At 37.9% G+C, this 18,394-nt stretch overlaps 1 protein-coding gene and 1 non-coding gene across 5 annotated transcripts; one reads left to right on the top strand and one right to left on the bottom strand.

Moving 5' to 3' along the window:
* Positions 1–497: 497 nt before the first annotated feature.
* On the bottom strand, positions 498–9,233 carry lmbrd2a (LMBR1 domain containing 2a). 4 transcript variants are annotated; one of them, XM_086173807.1, is made up of 18 exons: positions 9,083–9,233; positions 8,434–8,652; positions 8,190–8,272; positions 6,713–6,811; positions 6,423–6,590; positions 6,102–6,312; positions 5,401–5,475; positions 5,216–5,320; positions 4,929–5,112; positions 4,621–4,802; positions 4,379–4,512; positions 3,927–4,032; positions 3,576–3,673; positions 2,654–2,757; positions 2,000–2,046; positions 1,606–1,708; positions 1,021–1,114; positions 498–884 (listed from the first exon to the last, which is right to left on the bottom strand). In XM_086173807.1, exons 2-18 carry the CDS (start codon positions 8,605–8,607, stop codon positions 821–823), a joined length of 2,031 nt encoding a protein of 676 aa, XP_086029933.1. In that variant the 5' UTR covers positions 8,608–8,652; positions 9,083–9,233; the 3' UTR covers positions 498–820. The 4 variants fall into 4 exon arrangements, 2 of the variants coding, with proteins under 2 accessions (XP_086029933.1, XP_086029934.1); XM_086173808.1 differs by lacking the exon at positions 4,621–4,802 and having other exon boundaries at positions 4,379–4,460; XR_015108796.1 differs by lacking the exons at positions 498–884; positions 1,021–1,114; positions 1,606–1,708 and having other exon boundaries at positions 1,997–2,046; positions 2,654–2,783.
* A 1,012-nt stretch (positions 9,234–10,245) lies between these two features.
* On the top strand, positions 10,246–10,317 carry trnaa-cgc (transfer RNA alanine (anticodon CGC)). Its single transcript has one exon. It is a non-coding gene; the product is annotated as a tRNA-Ala (tRNA).
* Positions 10,318–18,394: the final 8,077 nt, after the last annotated feature.

An 18,394-nucleotide genomic window follows, 5' to 3' on the forward strand; every position in this document is an offset into this window, starting at 1 on the left:
GGGAAACTACACTCTCTGAGTACTGCATCAATTTGGATCCAAAAATGATATTGGGAGATCTTGTGAGCCACATTAAGTGAGTGCTGAGTCTGGATAAAATCCCCACACCTTGAGCTCAGACCTGTGTTTAGTAAACTCCTGGAATAAATACTGTGGAAAATTAAGATCATGATCTCTAAATAAATCTTATATTTTAACAGTCCAATGTGTATAATGGGATTATACTATTATTTCTCGGTAACAAATTCTGTTCTTTAGAGATGCTAAGATACTTATCTGCTACTGGTTAGATTTACAATTGCCATGTCACTTTCTGCCAGCTATAAAACAATTTCAGAAGAGTCGGTTATTATGAAATGTCCCCATAAATCTCTTCAGTCAAGGCTCGAAACGGCTGTGTCTTGCTGTTACAAAAGACTAATATGAAATTCATACTATAAAATAATTGATATAAACTTTTCATTGATAAGCATGGTGATAGACAGGTGATAAACACATTTCAATACAAAATTTAAAAATGTTTTAATTGACAAAAAAAATTCCACTCTTACAGATCAAGATACATGATATAAAAGTGATATAATTTCACTATTGCCTCTCCATTGTTCCTCAAGGTACACACTCTATATGCCACAATCAAAATGGTTTTCTTTGTACTTCAGAATCCCTTTGGTTTCTAATCACTGTAAACAGTTACAAAAAGGAGCCATCACATTAATTTTCAATGTGTTTCTTCTTTACCTGAACAGATAAATATATTTAGACACTGTAGTGTGTTTTTTTCTCATCTTGCTTTCCCTCCATGTCCTTTGTGTGTGTATTAGACATCGTCAAATTGTCCACTTTGAGAGTCGTACAAAGAGAGGTAACGTCCCCCGCTGTATCTACAGAGACAGAAACAAGAGCTTGTAGAAATCTGTTTGGCATTATAAGGTCCAGCTCTGCAGGCCTGAGCATCATTACAATCCAATTAAATATTATATAAGAGTAAATAAATGAATCTAAAAAATGACAACATACTTTTTGTTTGGTGAACCTCCATTGCTAGAATAGTCTTGCAGTAAACTGGACTGCTGCTCATTCCTCTCTAGCTCTGGTCTGGTTGAAGTGATGACTATAAGACAAAATCATTCCAAATTAAATACATTTGGTTTACTGAGTGATAATTTTATGGAATCCAATGTAACGATAGATGGAAACATCTTTTTGCAAAAGTAAGTAATCTTTCTTGGGTCATCAGACTGATTGCTTCATTTTGCTGATATTTTGTTTCCCATGTACTGGTTCGCTTTCTTGCAGTTCTGTGCAGTGGAGTCTGTCATCACTGCAGATAGGTTGCCCTCTATAAGGCATTTGCAGTACTGCAACTACTGTTAAATTCCATCCATTCATTCAGCCATCCATTCATCCAAATCCATTATCCCCCATTTATCCTCCACTTAGGGTTGCAGGGATTCTGGAGCCTATCCTAAGACAGGGATGAGAGGGGTACACCCTGGACCGGTCCATTAAATATCATTAATATCACAAATCTTTGAATTATTCCATAGCCAGAGAAAGCAAAACACAGAAAACTGTTTTTTTCAGGCAGTTTTAAATCCATACCACCATTCCTGGTCTCGGTGACTGGGCTGTTGTTGCTATCCTTTAATTTTGTGTAACCGGCTCTGCTCCGATGAGTGCCCCATCGGGCTTCATGCCGCTCCCTCTGAGCAAAAACACAAAATCAAACTCAAAAGACACAATATTTTGATTTGATTACAGATGATATTTTTTGCCAGCTTTTTGGAAATGTGTTATGCTATTAACATATCCCTAACAGACGAAGAAAGGATCTGAGAGTGTGTGTGTGTATGATATCACAAAATAGTGTAGCGTTTTACTTCCAAATTGGTTTTTGAAACCACAATCCACTTTTGATAAAGGGTTCCATTCTGCTCAAATATAGCACCATAGGAAAAAAAACACAATTTATGTATATGGAGGTCAAATTACAAACCCAGCTCAGGATTCCTGCATTGTCACTTCTCTGTCGTTTCCTTCGCTCTATAATGAAAAATTAATAAATGAATTGCAAACCAGTTCCATCAGTATTATGTTGTGTTAGGGTGAAGCTGCAGCATCTGTCATATTTGGATGGATCTCACTACCTTGACCTTGGATTTCAAAAATGTTGATGTGATCTGCTGACATTACAAGGTAAGGATCTTGGCCATATTTTGTTGCTTAACTCGTAATGTTTTTTTCTTACATTTTTAGGCTGGCGCTTAATACCTGAGAGCAGCAATTAATGTGGAGTTTAATGCAATCAGCTTGACAGCAAATTATACATTGAAGAAAGACATTTAGAGCTCTGATGAAGAATGAAAAAAAGCGTCATTCTGATTAAAACAGGTCAGTAAGCATATAAACATGTTTATAGTACCACTTAAAATTTAAAGTGCTGCATGCATGGATGCATAAGTTAACAAAGACTGTAGAAATTCTGTTACGCTTTGCAGCCAATTCGTTGTAAGTGTAAATTTATAGGGTTGATGTCTTGATGCCAGATGGCATCAAGACAAGTCATGGTGGAGTTAGCAAAATCAACTGTAAGGACCTGGGCAGTTTAACAGCACAGTCAGATATAGACAGCGATCACAAGAGCAAATACCTCTTCTGATGAGTTCTTTGCCTTCATCCACAAGGTCAGAGATCAGATCATCATTAGTAACATACTGATGGTAGCCCAAGAGGTTCAAACAGCGTGAGCCGAGACTACAAACCCAGATACACGTACGTCACTGAAAAACCTATTAACATGCATACAACATTGATCAAATCACTGTTTCTTTTTTCTATTCTTTTTCATTTGCAGTTTAATGTCAAGTCTATTATCATACAAATATAAAAAAAGTGAATATTGTCTATTAACAAATTAAATGCATTGACTGTGAAATGTGGCCATTATCAGCAAACAAGTATATGTGCACAAAGCAAAAGGTTTAGGTATTTCAAGTATATGGAAAGTTAGAACTCAAATACTGATTGATGGTTCTTCTCATTGTAAAACGTTGGTTATTGTGGGTGAGGTTTCACCTCTTTTATGTTGTGCTTTTCTAGCATGAATCTAAACTCACTAAATGACTTCTTGTACAAATTAGACTTTTCTCAGATCTTATTGGAAGCGACCAGAATATATGAGTTACTATAAGAAATCAACAAAAAAAAAGCTAAGCCTTTTGCTTTTGGGGCACTCTCTCATGTTGGTTGAACCCCATTCCCCTCTGATATGGTCCTACAACCCCAAATAGTTATTCTGAAACCCTCACAAGGAGTTTTATTGAGTTGTTTATCAAGATCAACCAAAGAAATATAGCCCAAGCATATGTATCTCAACCACAGTTGTTCTGATGCCCCCCCCCCCCCCCCCCCCCCTTTGGGTCAGGTCTGATCTGTTTGCAGAACAATCTATCACCAGCAACCTGAAACTGCATCTTGTTGTTCAATAAAAACTATTACATTGTTTGATAGAGACAAAAAAAGGTCAACTTAACTTACATTATACAATGATGTTTTGTTTTTTTTTTGCTTACTTGTAAAAAGTTGCAAAGCAAAGCAGCAGAATCAGCATTGGATAGTAGATGTAGAATCCTTCAGATATGAAGGAAAGCAGATGCATTGGGCCCATAATCTAAAAGGAACAGAAAAATAAACAGAGGATGAAGATGTTTATTTGGTCCTTTGGTAAATAGCACAAGAGATAATCACTGACTATTGACTACTATCTAATTTCACACTCTTGTACTGTAATAATTACCCATTACTCTAATTGGAATACGCTGTGTGTGTGTGTGTGTGTGTGTGTGTGTGTGTGTGTGTGTGTGTGTGTGTGTGTGTGTGTGTGTGTGTGTGTGTGTGTGTATGTGTGTGTGTGTGTGACCCACAGCCATGTAGGATGTCTGTATTCTGTCCTGGTGTGAAATAGCAGAGTCCATGTGAATCAGTCCCAGAAAGTTGAGGCACAAAGGAGGAGTCAAACGGCAAAACAACCTTGAGTAAAAAACACAGAAGCAGCCCGATATCATCCGACATGTGCAACGCAACAAGACTCAACACACTATTATTTCCCAAAGTAAGGCTTTTAAAATAGTAATTACTTCTGATTAAACAATTCAGTATTTATAAATGTTACTAAAAATGATCCGCCACTGAATATTTTCATATTTTACATTTTTGTAATGACTCCTCCACATTATCAGAATGGTAACAGACTTTGTCAATGTACAAATACATATAGAAATGAATTTAGCAATAAAATGCATTTGCAATTCTTCCAGGATTTGAGTTATAACCTACAACACATCTTGCAGTTAGAACATGAACACTTGCAACCTACATGCCACTGAACTGCAGGCTGTAGGCATCAGTCTGGTGGTGAGGCGCCAGGTAACAGTAATTGAAAATCCGGATCCTGAACACTGTAGTATAGACACATATGCACAAGTAGAGAATGATGGCAAAGGATGCCATCTTATGGATACACGACAGACAGAAGAAGATGTGATTTTATTAGGCTCTTGTACATTCAGTTAAGTCAATGTGCTTCTATCAACTTGACTTTACTCTCTGGGTACCAACCTCAATAAAAATATAGTCATATTGTTTTTCAGCAGTCTGAATAAAAACAGCAAAAATGGAAAGAACTGGGCGAGTGCTGAAAAAAGTACACTCAGACCAGACTACCGCTGCAGAGAGGAGACCCAGCAGCACGGCCAATAGCTTGTACAATCCCTGTCTGAGCAAACACTCCCAAAACCACTCTGGAAAAAGGACACACAAAAACCACTACCATTTAATGTAAGTTATGCTATTTATGATATATATTATAAGATTATAATCATAGTTCCTATACAGGATTTTACAAAGGAGTTATTGATGGAACTCACCAATTTTAGAGGAGTAGAGGTACCTGCGGATCCAGCTGTTATGTTGATCTGTACAAAAACTGTGGATGAAGTGTTGGGTGGGGCTGCTCTGACTCTTAGCAACATCTTCAAGATGTAAAGCCCGATCTAACACAATAGACCACTGAAGATGAGTCTGACTACGTCGCTGCACTGCAGAAATGACCTGAAACACACACGCAAACACACAAATATACACACAACAATAGCATATCTTGATCATATTCCTACCATGTCAGTTCATAATGCTGTTTAGATTATGTCATTACTTTCTTGTGAAGCTGGACTAAGCCCCCTTTGGTTGGAAGGACATTGTGTTCACCAGGAGGCGGTTCTAGGTCCCTCCTCCTCTCCTCTTGGTACTCAGTGGGGCACTGAAATGAAAAGGTATTCAAATACAGACCTCCACAGTCCACTGTCAAGTCGATCTAATGAGTAAATTACCAAATATTACCTTTGTCAAAATGACGTCCACAAATTTCCTGAAACAGTGGTTGTACTTGACAGATCCGTGAACAACTGACACTTTCTGAAAATGAAGAATATTCCAATTTTTTTTCTCCATTATCCGGCATAGATTTTACGTTACATTCGAAGACTTAATTTTTCCCTTGCAACATGTTATCTAACCCAATTGCTCTGTTTTGGAGCTACATTTATGGTTGTAGTTTTTTGCTTAAACATAAAGGCTCTTTTATGAACTATTGATCCCTGCAATTAGTGTCACAAGATGACATTGAGATTTTATATTCATTTTTCAAGACATGCTGTAATATATCACCTGGTTATTGTATATTTATGATCATATTCAAGATTTAATCATAATAAATATTGTTTTTAGTGAAACTTTCACTTTTAGTGAAAGGCAAAGGATCTCCTTATAGGTATTTTGGTAGAGGAATGGAGGAAGGAGTGTTGTAAGGTGTTGTGAAAAATATTGTGAGAAAAGAGAAAACTTCAAGAGCAAATCAAAAAAAATGTTTCGCTGTAGGCCCCTAGGGAGTGCTGGAGGGCAAATAAACATGAGCATTAACTTGTTTTGATTTTAAAACACGTTGCTATTAAAATAACCAATCTCACATTTACTATTCTCGGGAAGTCAAATATTATAATGTTAAGGCTCTGGGAAATCTATCTTCGATCTTTCCATCTCACCTCCATAACATTTGCTAAGTTCTCATCAGCTTGCGCCTTCTCTGTGGCTGTTTTGGCAACCTGAAAGTAGGTTTTGGTCAACAAGTAACCGTGGCATGATGAGCGCCAATAGGAGCGTGGAATTTCAACCAAGCCGTAACCAAGCAACAGCACCAGAAGGAAGAGACCCCAAGTGTTTGCAGCTGTAATGCCAATTGTTTGCAACTCTTGCCTGAAAAAAAAAAAACATGTATATAGTTGAATAACTAATTAAGAGTTAAATAACTGACATCTAATAGTAGAGAAAACATTGTCATTCGACTTTTTCATCCTAGAACTTGCCATGTCAGATGCCACTGCGGGTGAACAGCCACATAAATGAGCAGAGTGATGAAGATGAGGAGGTAGGTACTGTAGTATATAACGTTTTCAATGACAGCAGCTTTTATTTTTCCAACAATTGAGAAAGCTCCTGAGCGTTCATAGGACAGCATGAAGGGTAAAAGCAACCTGCAAACTCATAAAAAGAACTTTCACGATTGTGTTGTTTTTTTTCCAGTGCACTGATCATTAAAACCAATGTGGATGTGTTTTCATACTGATTTTGTGCGACTGTGAACGACAGATCTCACCAAGTAAGAAACTGAGAAGTCCAGTACACAACTGTCCAGAAGACAGGAAGAACACCGTCTGGTATATAACTCCATGGCTCTTCACACACCTTTGGTACACTACAAGATACACACAAATCACAATATAGTACAAGTTGCAAATAAACCTTATTGTGGCGACTCAACTCACTTAAACTTTTTTTCAAGACGCCAGTGTTATCTCAAGTGTAAACTGCTTATGTTACAAATGACTGAATTTTTGACCCTTTACTGATAAGGAAAAGTTGGTAGTTAAGGCTTTTACAAGACAATGCGCTGCAGCCAACTTCCAAACAAGTGAAGTGAATAAGTAAAGTGTTTAAATTAGAATCAGAATATTTTATTGATATCCCAGGGGGAAATTGCTTAAATGTAATGGAAAACCTTAAAAAAAATATATATATAACATGTCTCTATGATTTTAGCACAGGGTAATTTAGGTCTTATATGTAATTATAGGGAAGTAAATTATATAATACAGAGTCACCTTCAAAAATTGGAGTATTCCAAGATTTTGATTACAACTGAAAAGAAATATGAAGACAGTTAATCTTGTCTTGTCTGTTTTTTCTTGTAAAAATCCTTTAAACCATGGGAGAACATATTACATAACTTGCCCACCAAAGCAACAATAAAAGAAAATCCGACAACTAAATCATAAAGCACATGGGGAGAAAAATATGACTGGTAATCAGTTGTTGCAAGATTAATTATTTACTATGTGTGCAAAGCTATTGCTCCTTCAGTTGGATGCAATCTATGCTGTCATAGCTGTGGCACAAGATAACATAAGATGAACCAACTGACTGTTAATCTAAGGCCTTTTGTATAGTAATTTATTCATACGCACACAAACACACACACACACACATATATAATTCTTTTTCCTTTTTTTCTCTTTTTCTTTTTTAAATTTTATTCTTGATGTTCACAATGTTGATCTTGCTACCCCATGTGCCCCCCAATTGCCCCTTGGGAACAAATAAAGTTTTTCTGATTATGACAAACAGATGTGTAACATTCCCACTAACATTCACAACCTACAAGAGTCTGTAATTCACTTCATTTGCATATTCGTGCTTTGCAGGGGCAGTTGAGACAGATCCCCCTGACATTCCTGCTGTTAGGCGAGGGGATACTGCGTGCCATACAGGTAAAAGTGCTTCACAGGGTTGTTATTTTGTACAGCCATTCAATTCATTCTTTTGTCGGTTGCAAGTTTTTCTGCACATTCGGGATTTCAACGCTTGCTGTCCGCAACCAATGACAGACCAAATATACAGACAATGAAAAACAACCATTGCCATTTATGGGTAATTTTTTAACAACCATGCTTGAGGTAAAGCACACAACAGGCAGAAATTTAAAAATTGTGAAAGCACATCCATATACAATTTTTTTTTTTTACTTTAGCAAACACTTGTTTTAGAACCGTTCAGTCTAATAGTCCTTTTTTTACCGTATAGTAGGATAAACAGACGATCCAGCTTCTGTCCGATTGGGAAGATGTGAACTGTCATGAAGACATTGTTTGTAGATCGTCTGGAAGACAAGCAGGGGGAGAAAACTCTGATATCGTAAAATAACCTTTCTATCACAGTGTAATGGATTATTTCCATGTGGCAAGACATGATCAAATCCCCCTACATAAATATAAAAAAATTTCACACGTAACAAAAGCAAATATTTAACATCATCCTTACCGTGCTCACATCGAGTGGCAGGATGAAAACGATGAGGAAGCAGAGGTACCAAGAGAGCAAAGTCCCAAGCAATGCAACCCGCTGCTGCTTCCACAAGTCTCCATAGTGCTGCAGGAGCCCGAGGGCCAGGAGGAAAACCACCACGGCCACGACTGTAAGTGCAACTGCACTCATTGTGATGAAGGGACTGATGGATGTCAGGAGGTCATGTTGTTCATCCTGGAGGGGAAATGAGACGGAGGAAAGGGGAACTCCTTATACAATGCAAGGATTCACTTCTGATCCAGCATAAGAGATGAAGAGTGGGTACAGTAAGCTGAGTCACTAATACAAAATTTCCTTATCAGATCGGTCTTGATAAAACAGTGAATGTGGGAAATTAAAAAAATATATAAATGAGTGATAAAAGCTAGATTTAACGGCACCAGACTTTTACCTCATACTGTTACTACTACAAAAAATACAGACGATTTACCCTTGTTTATTCTGAAAATCCCGAGGTAAATAAAGACAAATAAAGAGGTTTAAATTTCAAAGAGTCATCATGGTTTTATTCAAAAGCTTAAAAACTTAATAACCGATCACGCAGAACCCTGGACCGTTGGTTTATCCTGCTCCACGTTTCAAAAACCAACTACACTTTTCTTACCTTTGGCGTTTCTGCACAGGCTTTTAAACAACCAAACTATAAATGTGAAGTCACATTGTGCTCTTCGGACGAGGAAGGCGATTATCGAAAACAACCTTTGACTCCAACTTTGCGCAAGACCATGCAGAGCAGTCCTTCCAGCTGAAGTCACAGTATGTTTTCTTCGGCTCAGCGCGGAATCCTGGGTATTGTAGGCGAAGGGAAAGGATTGGCTCTTCCTTCCATCTAAGCTTTGCTGCATTTGACCAGGCCGAGTTCATCCAAAATTATCTGGTTATTATTTTTGTCTACTTGTACTTGATTTATTTTTGATATTGAATTACGTTTGGAGCAATCCAGTTTCATTTCTATCATAGTATTCATTTCAATCAACTTTCTTTTATAGCATTCTTGCTTAATTGTGCATATATTGTTTTTTTGTTGCTGTTTTTTTTTAATAGCTGCATTAAAAGTGAAAAGAATCACGGGTTGAACAGACAACAACATTCATCTTGCTCCATCTTGTCCAACTCTCTTTTCTGCATCCTCTCCACTTCATATCCTCTTTTATTCCACCCGTGAAGGTGAATTTAGTTTTTACCTGGGAGCAGCACAGATAATACCGTCATGTAGATGGAACGGAACACAGTAAACTCCTAAATGAATTGACTGTCACTGTGGAGCAGGGTTCAAAAAGTTAACGGTCTTCATGCATCCATGTGGGTTCCTTCTTAGTGATCCAGCTTCTTTCCATACAAAGAAAAAAAATAATAATAATAATTTAACTAAAATAAAATAAAATATGCTTTGTATTAAATTCATATTGTTTTGGTCACTCATGGTCATGGAGAAGTGGGTTTATTCCAGTTTAGGATGCCTGGACTGCAACCAGTGCGTTTTCTTGTGAAACTCCCGTGGGTCTGCATTTTATAAGCTGAAATACTGACTCAGCAGTTTTGTTATGATGCACACAATACATTGTTTCCTCAGTGCAATATTTAATTATAGTTTTGCACAGAAATGAGAGGTGAATACAACATTTAGGTGAACTATCAAGAAAAAAATATGAACAATAAAAGCTCAGATCTGGTGTTTTTTTTTTTTCTGGCTCAAGTTGACTTAGCCATCCATGATGCAGGCAGTCTTTTGAAAAAATTGAGAGAGCTCTGCAGGGAATAACAGTAGGGGATGTAGCTCAGTGGTAGAGCGCATGCTTCGCATGTATGAGGTCCTGGGTTCAATCCCCAGCATCTCCATTCTTTATATTCCAGTTCAAATTGTAATTGCTCAAGCTTTCTTCAGACGCCTCATAAAAACTGCCATAGTGTAGAATAGTTCCCATGTGTACGCATACAAAAAATGAACAAGAAACCAAATGTAAAATTTATGGATGCATCTCAAAAGTATGTGAGCACTTTTTAAATTCATATGTATTTATCCACCTTTGTGCTTTACACTGAAGTTTCAAGCATGTGAGTGCACGTTAGGTCATATTTATGCAGTGAAAATTTTAAATGGTTCACAGAATTTCAAGCAATGCAAATAGGCATTTGGACACATATACAGATGGATATCACCTTGAAATACTGCACATTTTATCCCAGTGACTTATGTAAGGATAGAGGTTGAAATAAACAGTCCAAGTATAAAAGCGCATTTTGAAAACAATGACCAGGGCAGTTTTGTTACACACACTAGCATAACTATGTAAAATCACTGCTGTTGATCACATTATCCATTAGTTCTCCATTGGCCTGCAGATCATTGCAGTACAAATCCTGACTTTGAATGCCTTGTCTTGATAAGTTTGCAGGCTTGTGCATGTTCAGTTATGTAAAATCTCAAAAAAATAATACAATTCTTATTTTATCAGCATAAAGAGATGTTCCTGGTTGATAGCGACAAGACTAACATCTTTTTCCTTTTTGTAAACAGACTATTAGAAATGCATTAAGTTAATCTATCGGAACATTCACAAAATGAATATACAGATGTGATGCTGTGGAGTTGATTTTTTGTCACCATCAGGATCCACTGTTTTGAAAAGGGAAGTAAAACTACAGTTCCAGTGGTGAACGATGGTTGTTGCTTTAAAAAAAAATCACAAAACAAAAAAAAAAAGTCAATAAAGAAAAGCGCCTTCGAATTCTCTTCAGACAAGGAGGGATATCCACCAATATGGGTCATCAGAATAAAGAGGGCCCATCACATTGAAGCATACAGTTCTGTGTTCCAGTAAAAAGTCCACATGGCCCAGCAGGTCCAGAAACATGTGTTCTACCAGATTCAGACAAACAGACCAGTCTTCACTTGCTGTCGACAGACCAAGCGCATCCAGCCAGACCAACCCAAAAATGTCCAAAGACTCTGGCCACTCCTCTAGAAAACTGTCCAGCTCCATCTGGCTCAGAAAAAAATTTCACACAGATGAATCCAGTGCATGCCTTTGGCACATCGTCAGCCTCGGCGGGGAGAAGTTGCACCTAGGTTGCTGGTCTGTTTGCAGAATTGCTATCCGACAACACTGTTGTCTTGTTTTCCATCTGTCTGTTTCTTGGGAGGCTAAGTGGCCTGATCCAAACGGTTACAGTGCAGATGAATGGCAGCATCGACAGGTACTTAGTGAGGCCATCTGTCAACCTACATTCCCACTTTAACCCTTTACCATCAGCGGGATTACCGTAACAAGCCGTAGAAACACTAGGGCCCATTTCTATTTCTGTACCAAGTATTTCCATACAAAAATCGTGAGCAAAGCCATAATTTTAAGAATATTCATACAAATCCAGTTATCTGAGACCCAGAACTAGGAAAATTGAAAATGATTATTTTCTAGACCCACTCTGCTCGATTGATTACAAAGTAAGATAATTATTACCAGCCATTTTTTAATGCAGAACTACTGATACTGTTATTTAATTTATATGCCAGGTTAAGTCCAACAGAAATCGAAGTGCCGGACAGTTGTAACAGCCACCACTAGATGGAGGTAATGAATTTGTGAAAACTTTATCCCTGGAAATATGAACCTCTCTTGAAAGGTTCACTGAAGCACATCCCTATAAATATAAGGCTCAGCTGACAAGGAAGTCCCTGATCTCTCTATTCAGATTTTAAAAGCTTCATCGATAAATTGCAGAAACAAATCAACTCGATGATGCTCTTGTTGATGAACTTAGAGTCGATCTAAATTTAGATTATAATGATTAGATTCTGAAAAATTAATCCAGTTCCACCTCTTTGAAATGATGCCAGCCATCAGAGGTAAACAATAATCAGATTTCAATAATAGAAACCATCCCATTCATCGGACACCTGAGTGCTTTACAACTCAGAGCCCATGACACCGAAACCAAACTTTGATAAGATGAGAGGCTGATCTCTTTCTTTCACCCTTTTGTATTGTTTTATTTTTTTTTTACATTATTTTTTTTTATTCAGAAACCATGTAGCTTCTTTAATGTGTACAAAAAGTGAGGTTTCATATTCTATTCATGAAGAAGAGAATGAATGGTTCGGGTTTCCTGTCACTTCCCCGACCAGCACCAGCCACATAATTGTGAAACTGACAATAGACCTTGTGCCAAACTCAACAGTGGTTTGAAATTATATTCATCATTTGTTTTGTGATTAAGTTTACAGGAAAACCTGTTACTCTACTCTCTCTATGTTTGTTAAAACATGATGTAATCCTGATTAAATGATAAGCCTCACCTTGGACCAGGGTAATTATAGTTGAAGTGTTTTCACGCTGCTTGAGGTTCATTATTAGGCCTTGAATTAATGGGCTAAAAACTGATCTAGTAAAATAAAAAAAAAAATTCTTATGTGGATTGTACACATTTGTCTCACATGCAAGCTAACAATGTACTGTAAAATCACAAGTCACCTGAATAAATGCAGCATTATATTGTCACCTGCTGAGCTTGGAAAGTCATTCATTTTCAATGAATGCTTGTAATGATCTGCCCTGATACTCTGACAACAATTAGCAGCATATCAATGAGTATTTAAACTTTATCCAGATTTGTAGAGATACTGCTGACAAATCAAAATGTCATAGGTTGGCATTTCCACGGATGAAAAAAAACAAACAGAGATTTATTAGTTCCTTCTCATTTTGACACAGTAACACCATGCAAGGTTTCCCAGAAGCGAAGGATTTTTCGGTTTCGTTACAACTTTGTTTTTTAAACGTGTTTAAAAAAAAAAGATGCCGAAAGCCATAACAGTGACACATGTAAAATCCTGCACAAGTGTGAAATGTCCATGAGACCAAAATGCCAAACTCCAATTCTGTGCCCGGCTACAATTAGACTGTCTAGACTTCCTGTTTTTTTTCTGCTTCCTTTAATCACACTTTTCTTTTTATTCTCTCTCTTCAGAGTTGAGCCTTATTCCTCCTGCACGACTTCCAAGCATTTGCGCCTCCACATGATGTCCATCCTCTGTGTCCAGGTGATCGGCAACCTCCTCCAGGGTGGCCTTATTAACTCTAGTGAGAAACTGTGTGTGACCAGCCTCGTTTCCCATCAAACTCATTGAGCAACTGCAACAAGTGTGCTGAGACCCCTCCAAAGTCCTTAACATTTGATCCATGGGAAACCCTTTTGCACAATGGTGCAGCCAAACAATGTGGTCCCAGTTCTGTTTGCCCCCAGAGGGCCACTGTAGAGTCCAGATCTTATAACCTGTTCTGGATACATCACCCCCACGGGAGGAGGATACTCCCATTTTAAACGACGGTCCGAGTAGAGCAATCGGGACCAGCTAGAGTTTCACACACTAGGTTGTGCTGAGATAGATGGAGACCCCATTGCCTGTTTGTGTGTGTGTGTGTGTGAGTGTAAGATTGCCGATGTGCTGATGAAATCATTCAGAGTGGATACAGTACTAAAGCAGCTGCTATCCAATTTTCTCGAATCTGTTATTCGAAACAGTTAAAACAGCCTCTTGAAAAGTTTGTACAAATTGCACATGGTGTGGTAATAACAAATAATTACCGTTTCTTCCTTTGGAGATGCTAAACAGAAGAAGCTCAGCCCTTTTTTGAATAATTGAATGATTTCACAAAAAGTGAGCATGAATTGTTCCAGCTACTTTACATGGTCAGATATTATGAAATATTATACCGTCCATATTCAGCAATGAATGAATGGATCCTTACATGACAGGGAAATAAATGCCTTGGTGTTTTAATTCCACCTATAAGCCCTAGCAGAATTAAATCCAGACATTTTTCAGAAGTATTACAGGAAGAAGCAACATATTTTTACACCAGCAAAAGAAAATGTATTTAATACATTGGTGAGGACATGATCTTGTTCTGATGTTTATGAAACCGCCAATAATGTCGTTATGTAGTACTAACAGATGGGTTATAGATTGCTATCTGTCCATGTCTCTGTATCGCTCTATATCCAGGCCTCAAACCATCACTGCTGAATTATATTATTATATACAACTCATGGACTGTCCATGGATAACCCTTGTACATATGCTTCTTGCAACCAGTAAAATAATTTGTATTTTTTTTCCCGAGGGTGTGAGAACGGTTTAGTTTCCCGTACCGTGATGAAAACACAAACGCAAGAGGTGCTACTTTTTTTTTTTTTTTTTTCGGAACCGTGCCAATTTGTCACCCACACATTTTTGATTGCTTTGTAGCAGGATCTGCAAGTCTTTTTTTCTTTGTGTCCAGTTTCAGAGGTTCTGTTGAACAGACCCCATCAATCTAAGACAAAGGAATCCGTTGTTGCTTGTTGGAATGGCTGCATAACGGATGCCATATGGGTCGCTGCGGTGAAGAGGAAGAATAGTATGATATTGATTTAAAGCTTTCCGGTGGAGCCGGGGACTTGGCTTTTCAGGTGCACTCACACACACAGACACACACACAAAGTTGAAAGATCGTTTCTGTAGATATGAGCAGCATCCAAACCACTGTGGTTTTCACCAGGTCATTGGTCAGAGGTACTGGGAGAGTTATAAAACTCATTTTGGGGTCCAAGAGTTCCTGGCGCATCCAGTCAAACTGTAAAAGAAATAGTATATTTTTTCCGTTTTTAAATGTAAAAAATTCAAATGAATTGAAAAACAAGATTTTTTCAGATAACTCATCTCTTGGGCGTCACAGCGGCGCAGTGGTTAGCGCCTCCGTGACCCTGAGTGCAGGATAAGTGGTATGGATAATGAATGTATGAATGAACTTAGCTCATAAAAGGAGGTCAACTGAACATTTATAATCAAAGAATTCACAAAAAAAAAAAAAACTTTACCAGTACTAAATTCATAATGGCACTTTTTCTTTGGATCATAAAACAGCCACACACAAGAGGAAAACCTCGACACAAATGATGCGTAACCATGCGTTACAGTTGAAAATGATCATTGTCTGTTCAGTTTTTTCCATCTGTTATTTACTGAATTCAACAGCCGGCATCTTCGAAAAAGAGAAGGTATACAGAAGCCAGAAATAAAGGGAAAAAAAAGTTAATTTATAATAACAATTCCTGTCCAAAAAAGGTCAGATAAATGTAAGAAATAATCTGTGCTGGCTGATTTTTGAGCTATGTACAGTGCAATGTGAAATAATAATTAAAGAAAAGTCATAGTTTCATTAACATTCAGAGGTAAGAGATAGTTTGCGCAGTGCATTAACAATTTAAGGGATGGAATGATGAGGATGGAGATGAGAGATAGAGAGAACTTCTCCAAACAGGTGAGTGTAAATGAGTTGGCTGCGCAATCTTGCACAGGAGTTGTGAAACTGGATATGTAATGATATCTTGATAGAATCCTTAGCAGCTGTGCTTCATCAATTTCCTTGCAGAACATGCCATGCCTTCCACAAATGCATTACACGGGAGGACAAAAGGATGACGCAAAAATACATGCTAGAAATTCAAATCATGAAGAATATGAGGTTTGGAGACTGAAATGTTTTGCAAAATCTTGACTTTACAATGCTGGTAATTTTACTTTGCCTGTTTAGTTTCAGTTGAGTTTAATATCTTGTAAGCTCACCTCTGCTTCCTCACTCCACTGGACAAGTTAAAGACCTGGCATAGGTATGAAAATAACCGTGACATGTATGTGTTTGTGAATCACACTGTTGTTCTCTCTTGACCAGGCTAATGAGAGCGACAACATTCTGTTGAATAATCTCTAATACCTTCACGATTTAAATATCTTCTCATAAGCAAAGTCTGAAGTAACTCTGGCTTCTCAAGGTTGCTCCCTCCCTTCAGGATCATGTCATTATTATCCTTAACTTTAACTTCCAAGGTTCTTCTGAAAATATTTTTTGGTTTGCAAAAGCGTTCACTTGGAGCTGAAGCTCTTCTGGGGGAGGAGCAGGAAGCAGCTGAGGGCAGGTAAAGTCCCTCCACTTCCTCTTTCTACTGAACCCCCAGATAAAGAAAACCCCTGCATTCTTGACTCTTCTCTCCGTCTGATCACTAGTGGTCAGCCGCTCGCCGGTGAGTCCAACCTCCACTGGATCTCAATCTACCCTTGCCAGTTTGTTAGCAGTTAGCAGATTTTATCCATTAACAGGAGGATTGCACCTTTTGACCTTGTCTGACCTACAGACCCTTTATTTGATCTTGACCTCAGATCCAGGTCACCCTTCCATCTCTCTCTCTCCTCACATACGCACGCGCACACACACACACACACTCACACACACACACACACACACACACATGCATGACTGTCAGACCGGTGTTTCTGCCTTGAAGTCATCAGCACTAAGCACCACTTTAGCATACTTGAAGGAGAATAACCGGACTCATTAAAGAGGTTAGCTGAACAAAACTATCATCAAAAGAATATTGCCCAAAAAACTAAAAAATCCCGAACCTTGCATCATAACATAGCATAGTGTGCAGGGAACTGTGCGAGAAAACCAAAATACTGAAATGATTTCACATTACGTGAAAAGACCTTGCCTATTTTTGTATTAGCGTGTTGAAGCTACATGATTGTTCCTATATTTATTGCACAGGTCTTTAGCCGTGCAATCGGCCATCCCATCCAAACACATACAACCGTGCCTAAAAATTATCATATCAAAAGTGATTCACCACACAAGTGGGATTCACAACATATGTGTATCTTGTCTTTCTTTTGATTTCGTTTTGAGGTTTGTTACATTGGGAATATAAAGCGCTTGTGGAGCTCAAGTACATTTTTGTGTGATTGTAGCCTTGTGGGTTGAATCAGCCAGTCATGAATAGAATAGAATAGAATAGAATAGAATAGAATAGAATAGAATAGAATAGAATAGAATAGAATAGAATTTGCCCAAATAAGGGAAATTTCCATGACATAATAAGGGAACACTATATGCATTAATGTACCTCATATTCTTAAATTTAAATAGGTGGGCGGGGGTTAGCAATGACCTTTGGCACACCCTCAAAGAAGTGAATCCAACTTTAGTCTGAGATGAGTCTGCCAGAGGCTGTCCTTTTACGTCAGATTTAAAGCAACACTGGAAACACAATACTGGTAATCCTTCTTTTTAAAATCAGAGATGTGGTTTTGTGCAAGTTTTATATCTTTTCTATGATTCAAATTATCTTATCCCAAAAGAGCCATTGTGTAAGATTCCATTATATTGTCAGGGGTACAAGTTAAAGTGAAGGTTATCTGACAATTTTACAGAGAAAGACACCAAATGTAATTTATTTTCACCATTATACTGCAGATAAAGGTCCCACCCAAATCCTAGCTGTCTTCTTGCACCCAGGATGGAGCACTGCTTTTGAGCAACAGTGCATTTTTAGAAGTAACAAAAACAAATACTAGTGATAATCTTATACATGCGGTATGTTTATGATCTTTGGTTTGCTTGAACCTCATCATGTCTGGTGTCACCAGCGGTAGACGATGGATGGATGGATTATTTATAATCATATACTTAACCATAAATTAATAGAGTAAAAAGGACAGCAGGTAGACACACATTCACATACTTACAAAATACCAGCTGTTTATAGTTATTTGTGTTTTGGTGTCCAGTCTATACACAGTTTATAATTCTGTTAAGTATCCTATCCTCGCACAAATCGTAATCCACAGGGGTTTTCACTCAAATGATGAGATCTAATCAGATAGACAGCAACCAAAGAGTTTCATTCTCTCATTGTGCAAATAAGTGACAATTTAATGAACACATTACTTTAAATTCACGTGTAAATACTCTCAGCAGGTTATATTTGCGAGTAAGCATATCAGGCGCCACTCCCTATAAGTGAGAATCAACGAGTGGAAAGCAATAACAGCGCCTTGAGAGAGAATCGCAAGGCCTCTCCTTCAATGTCCATT

Source organism: Fistularia commersonii, chromosome 26 (assembly GCF_037954325.1).
Source record: "Fistularia commersonii isolate RoL2024-O1a breed Wild chromosome 26, RoL_Fcom_v1.0, whole genome shotgun sequence".
Lineage (NCBI taxonomy): Eukaryota > Metazoa > Chordata > Actinopteri > Syngnathiformes > Fistulariidae > Fistularia > Fistularia commersonii.

Bases quoted from the DNA above. Each gene is read 5' to 3' on its own strand.
- lmbrd2a (XM_086173807.1), bottom strand. From the start codon at position 8,607: ATGAGTGCAGTTGCACTTACAGTCGTGGCCGTGGTGGTTTTCCTCCTG. The intron at 6,591-6,712 runs GTGAGATCTGTC...ATGAGTTTGCAG, and splicing joins ACTTCTCAGTTTCTTACTTG to GTTGCTTTTACCCTTCATGC. The intron at 885-1,020 runs GTATGTTGTCAT...CTGTCTCTGTAG, and splicing joins GGAGGTTCACCAAACAAAAA to ATACAGCGGGGGACGTTACC.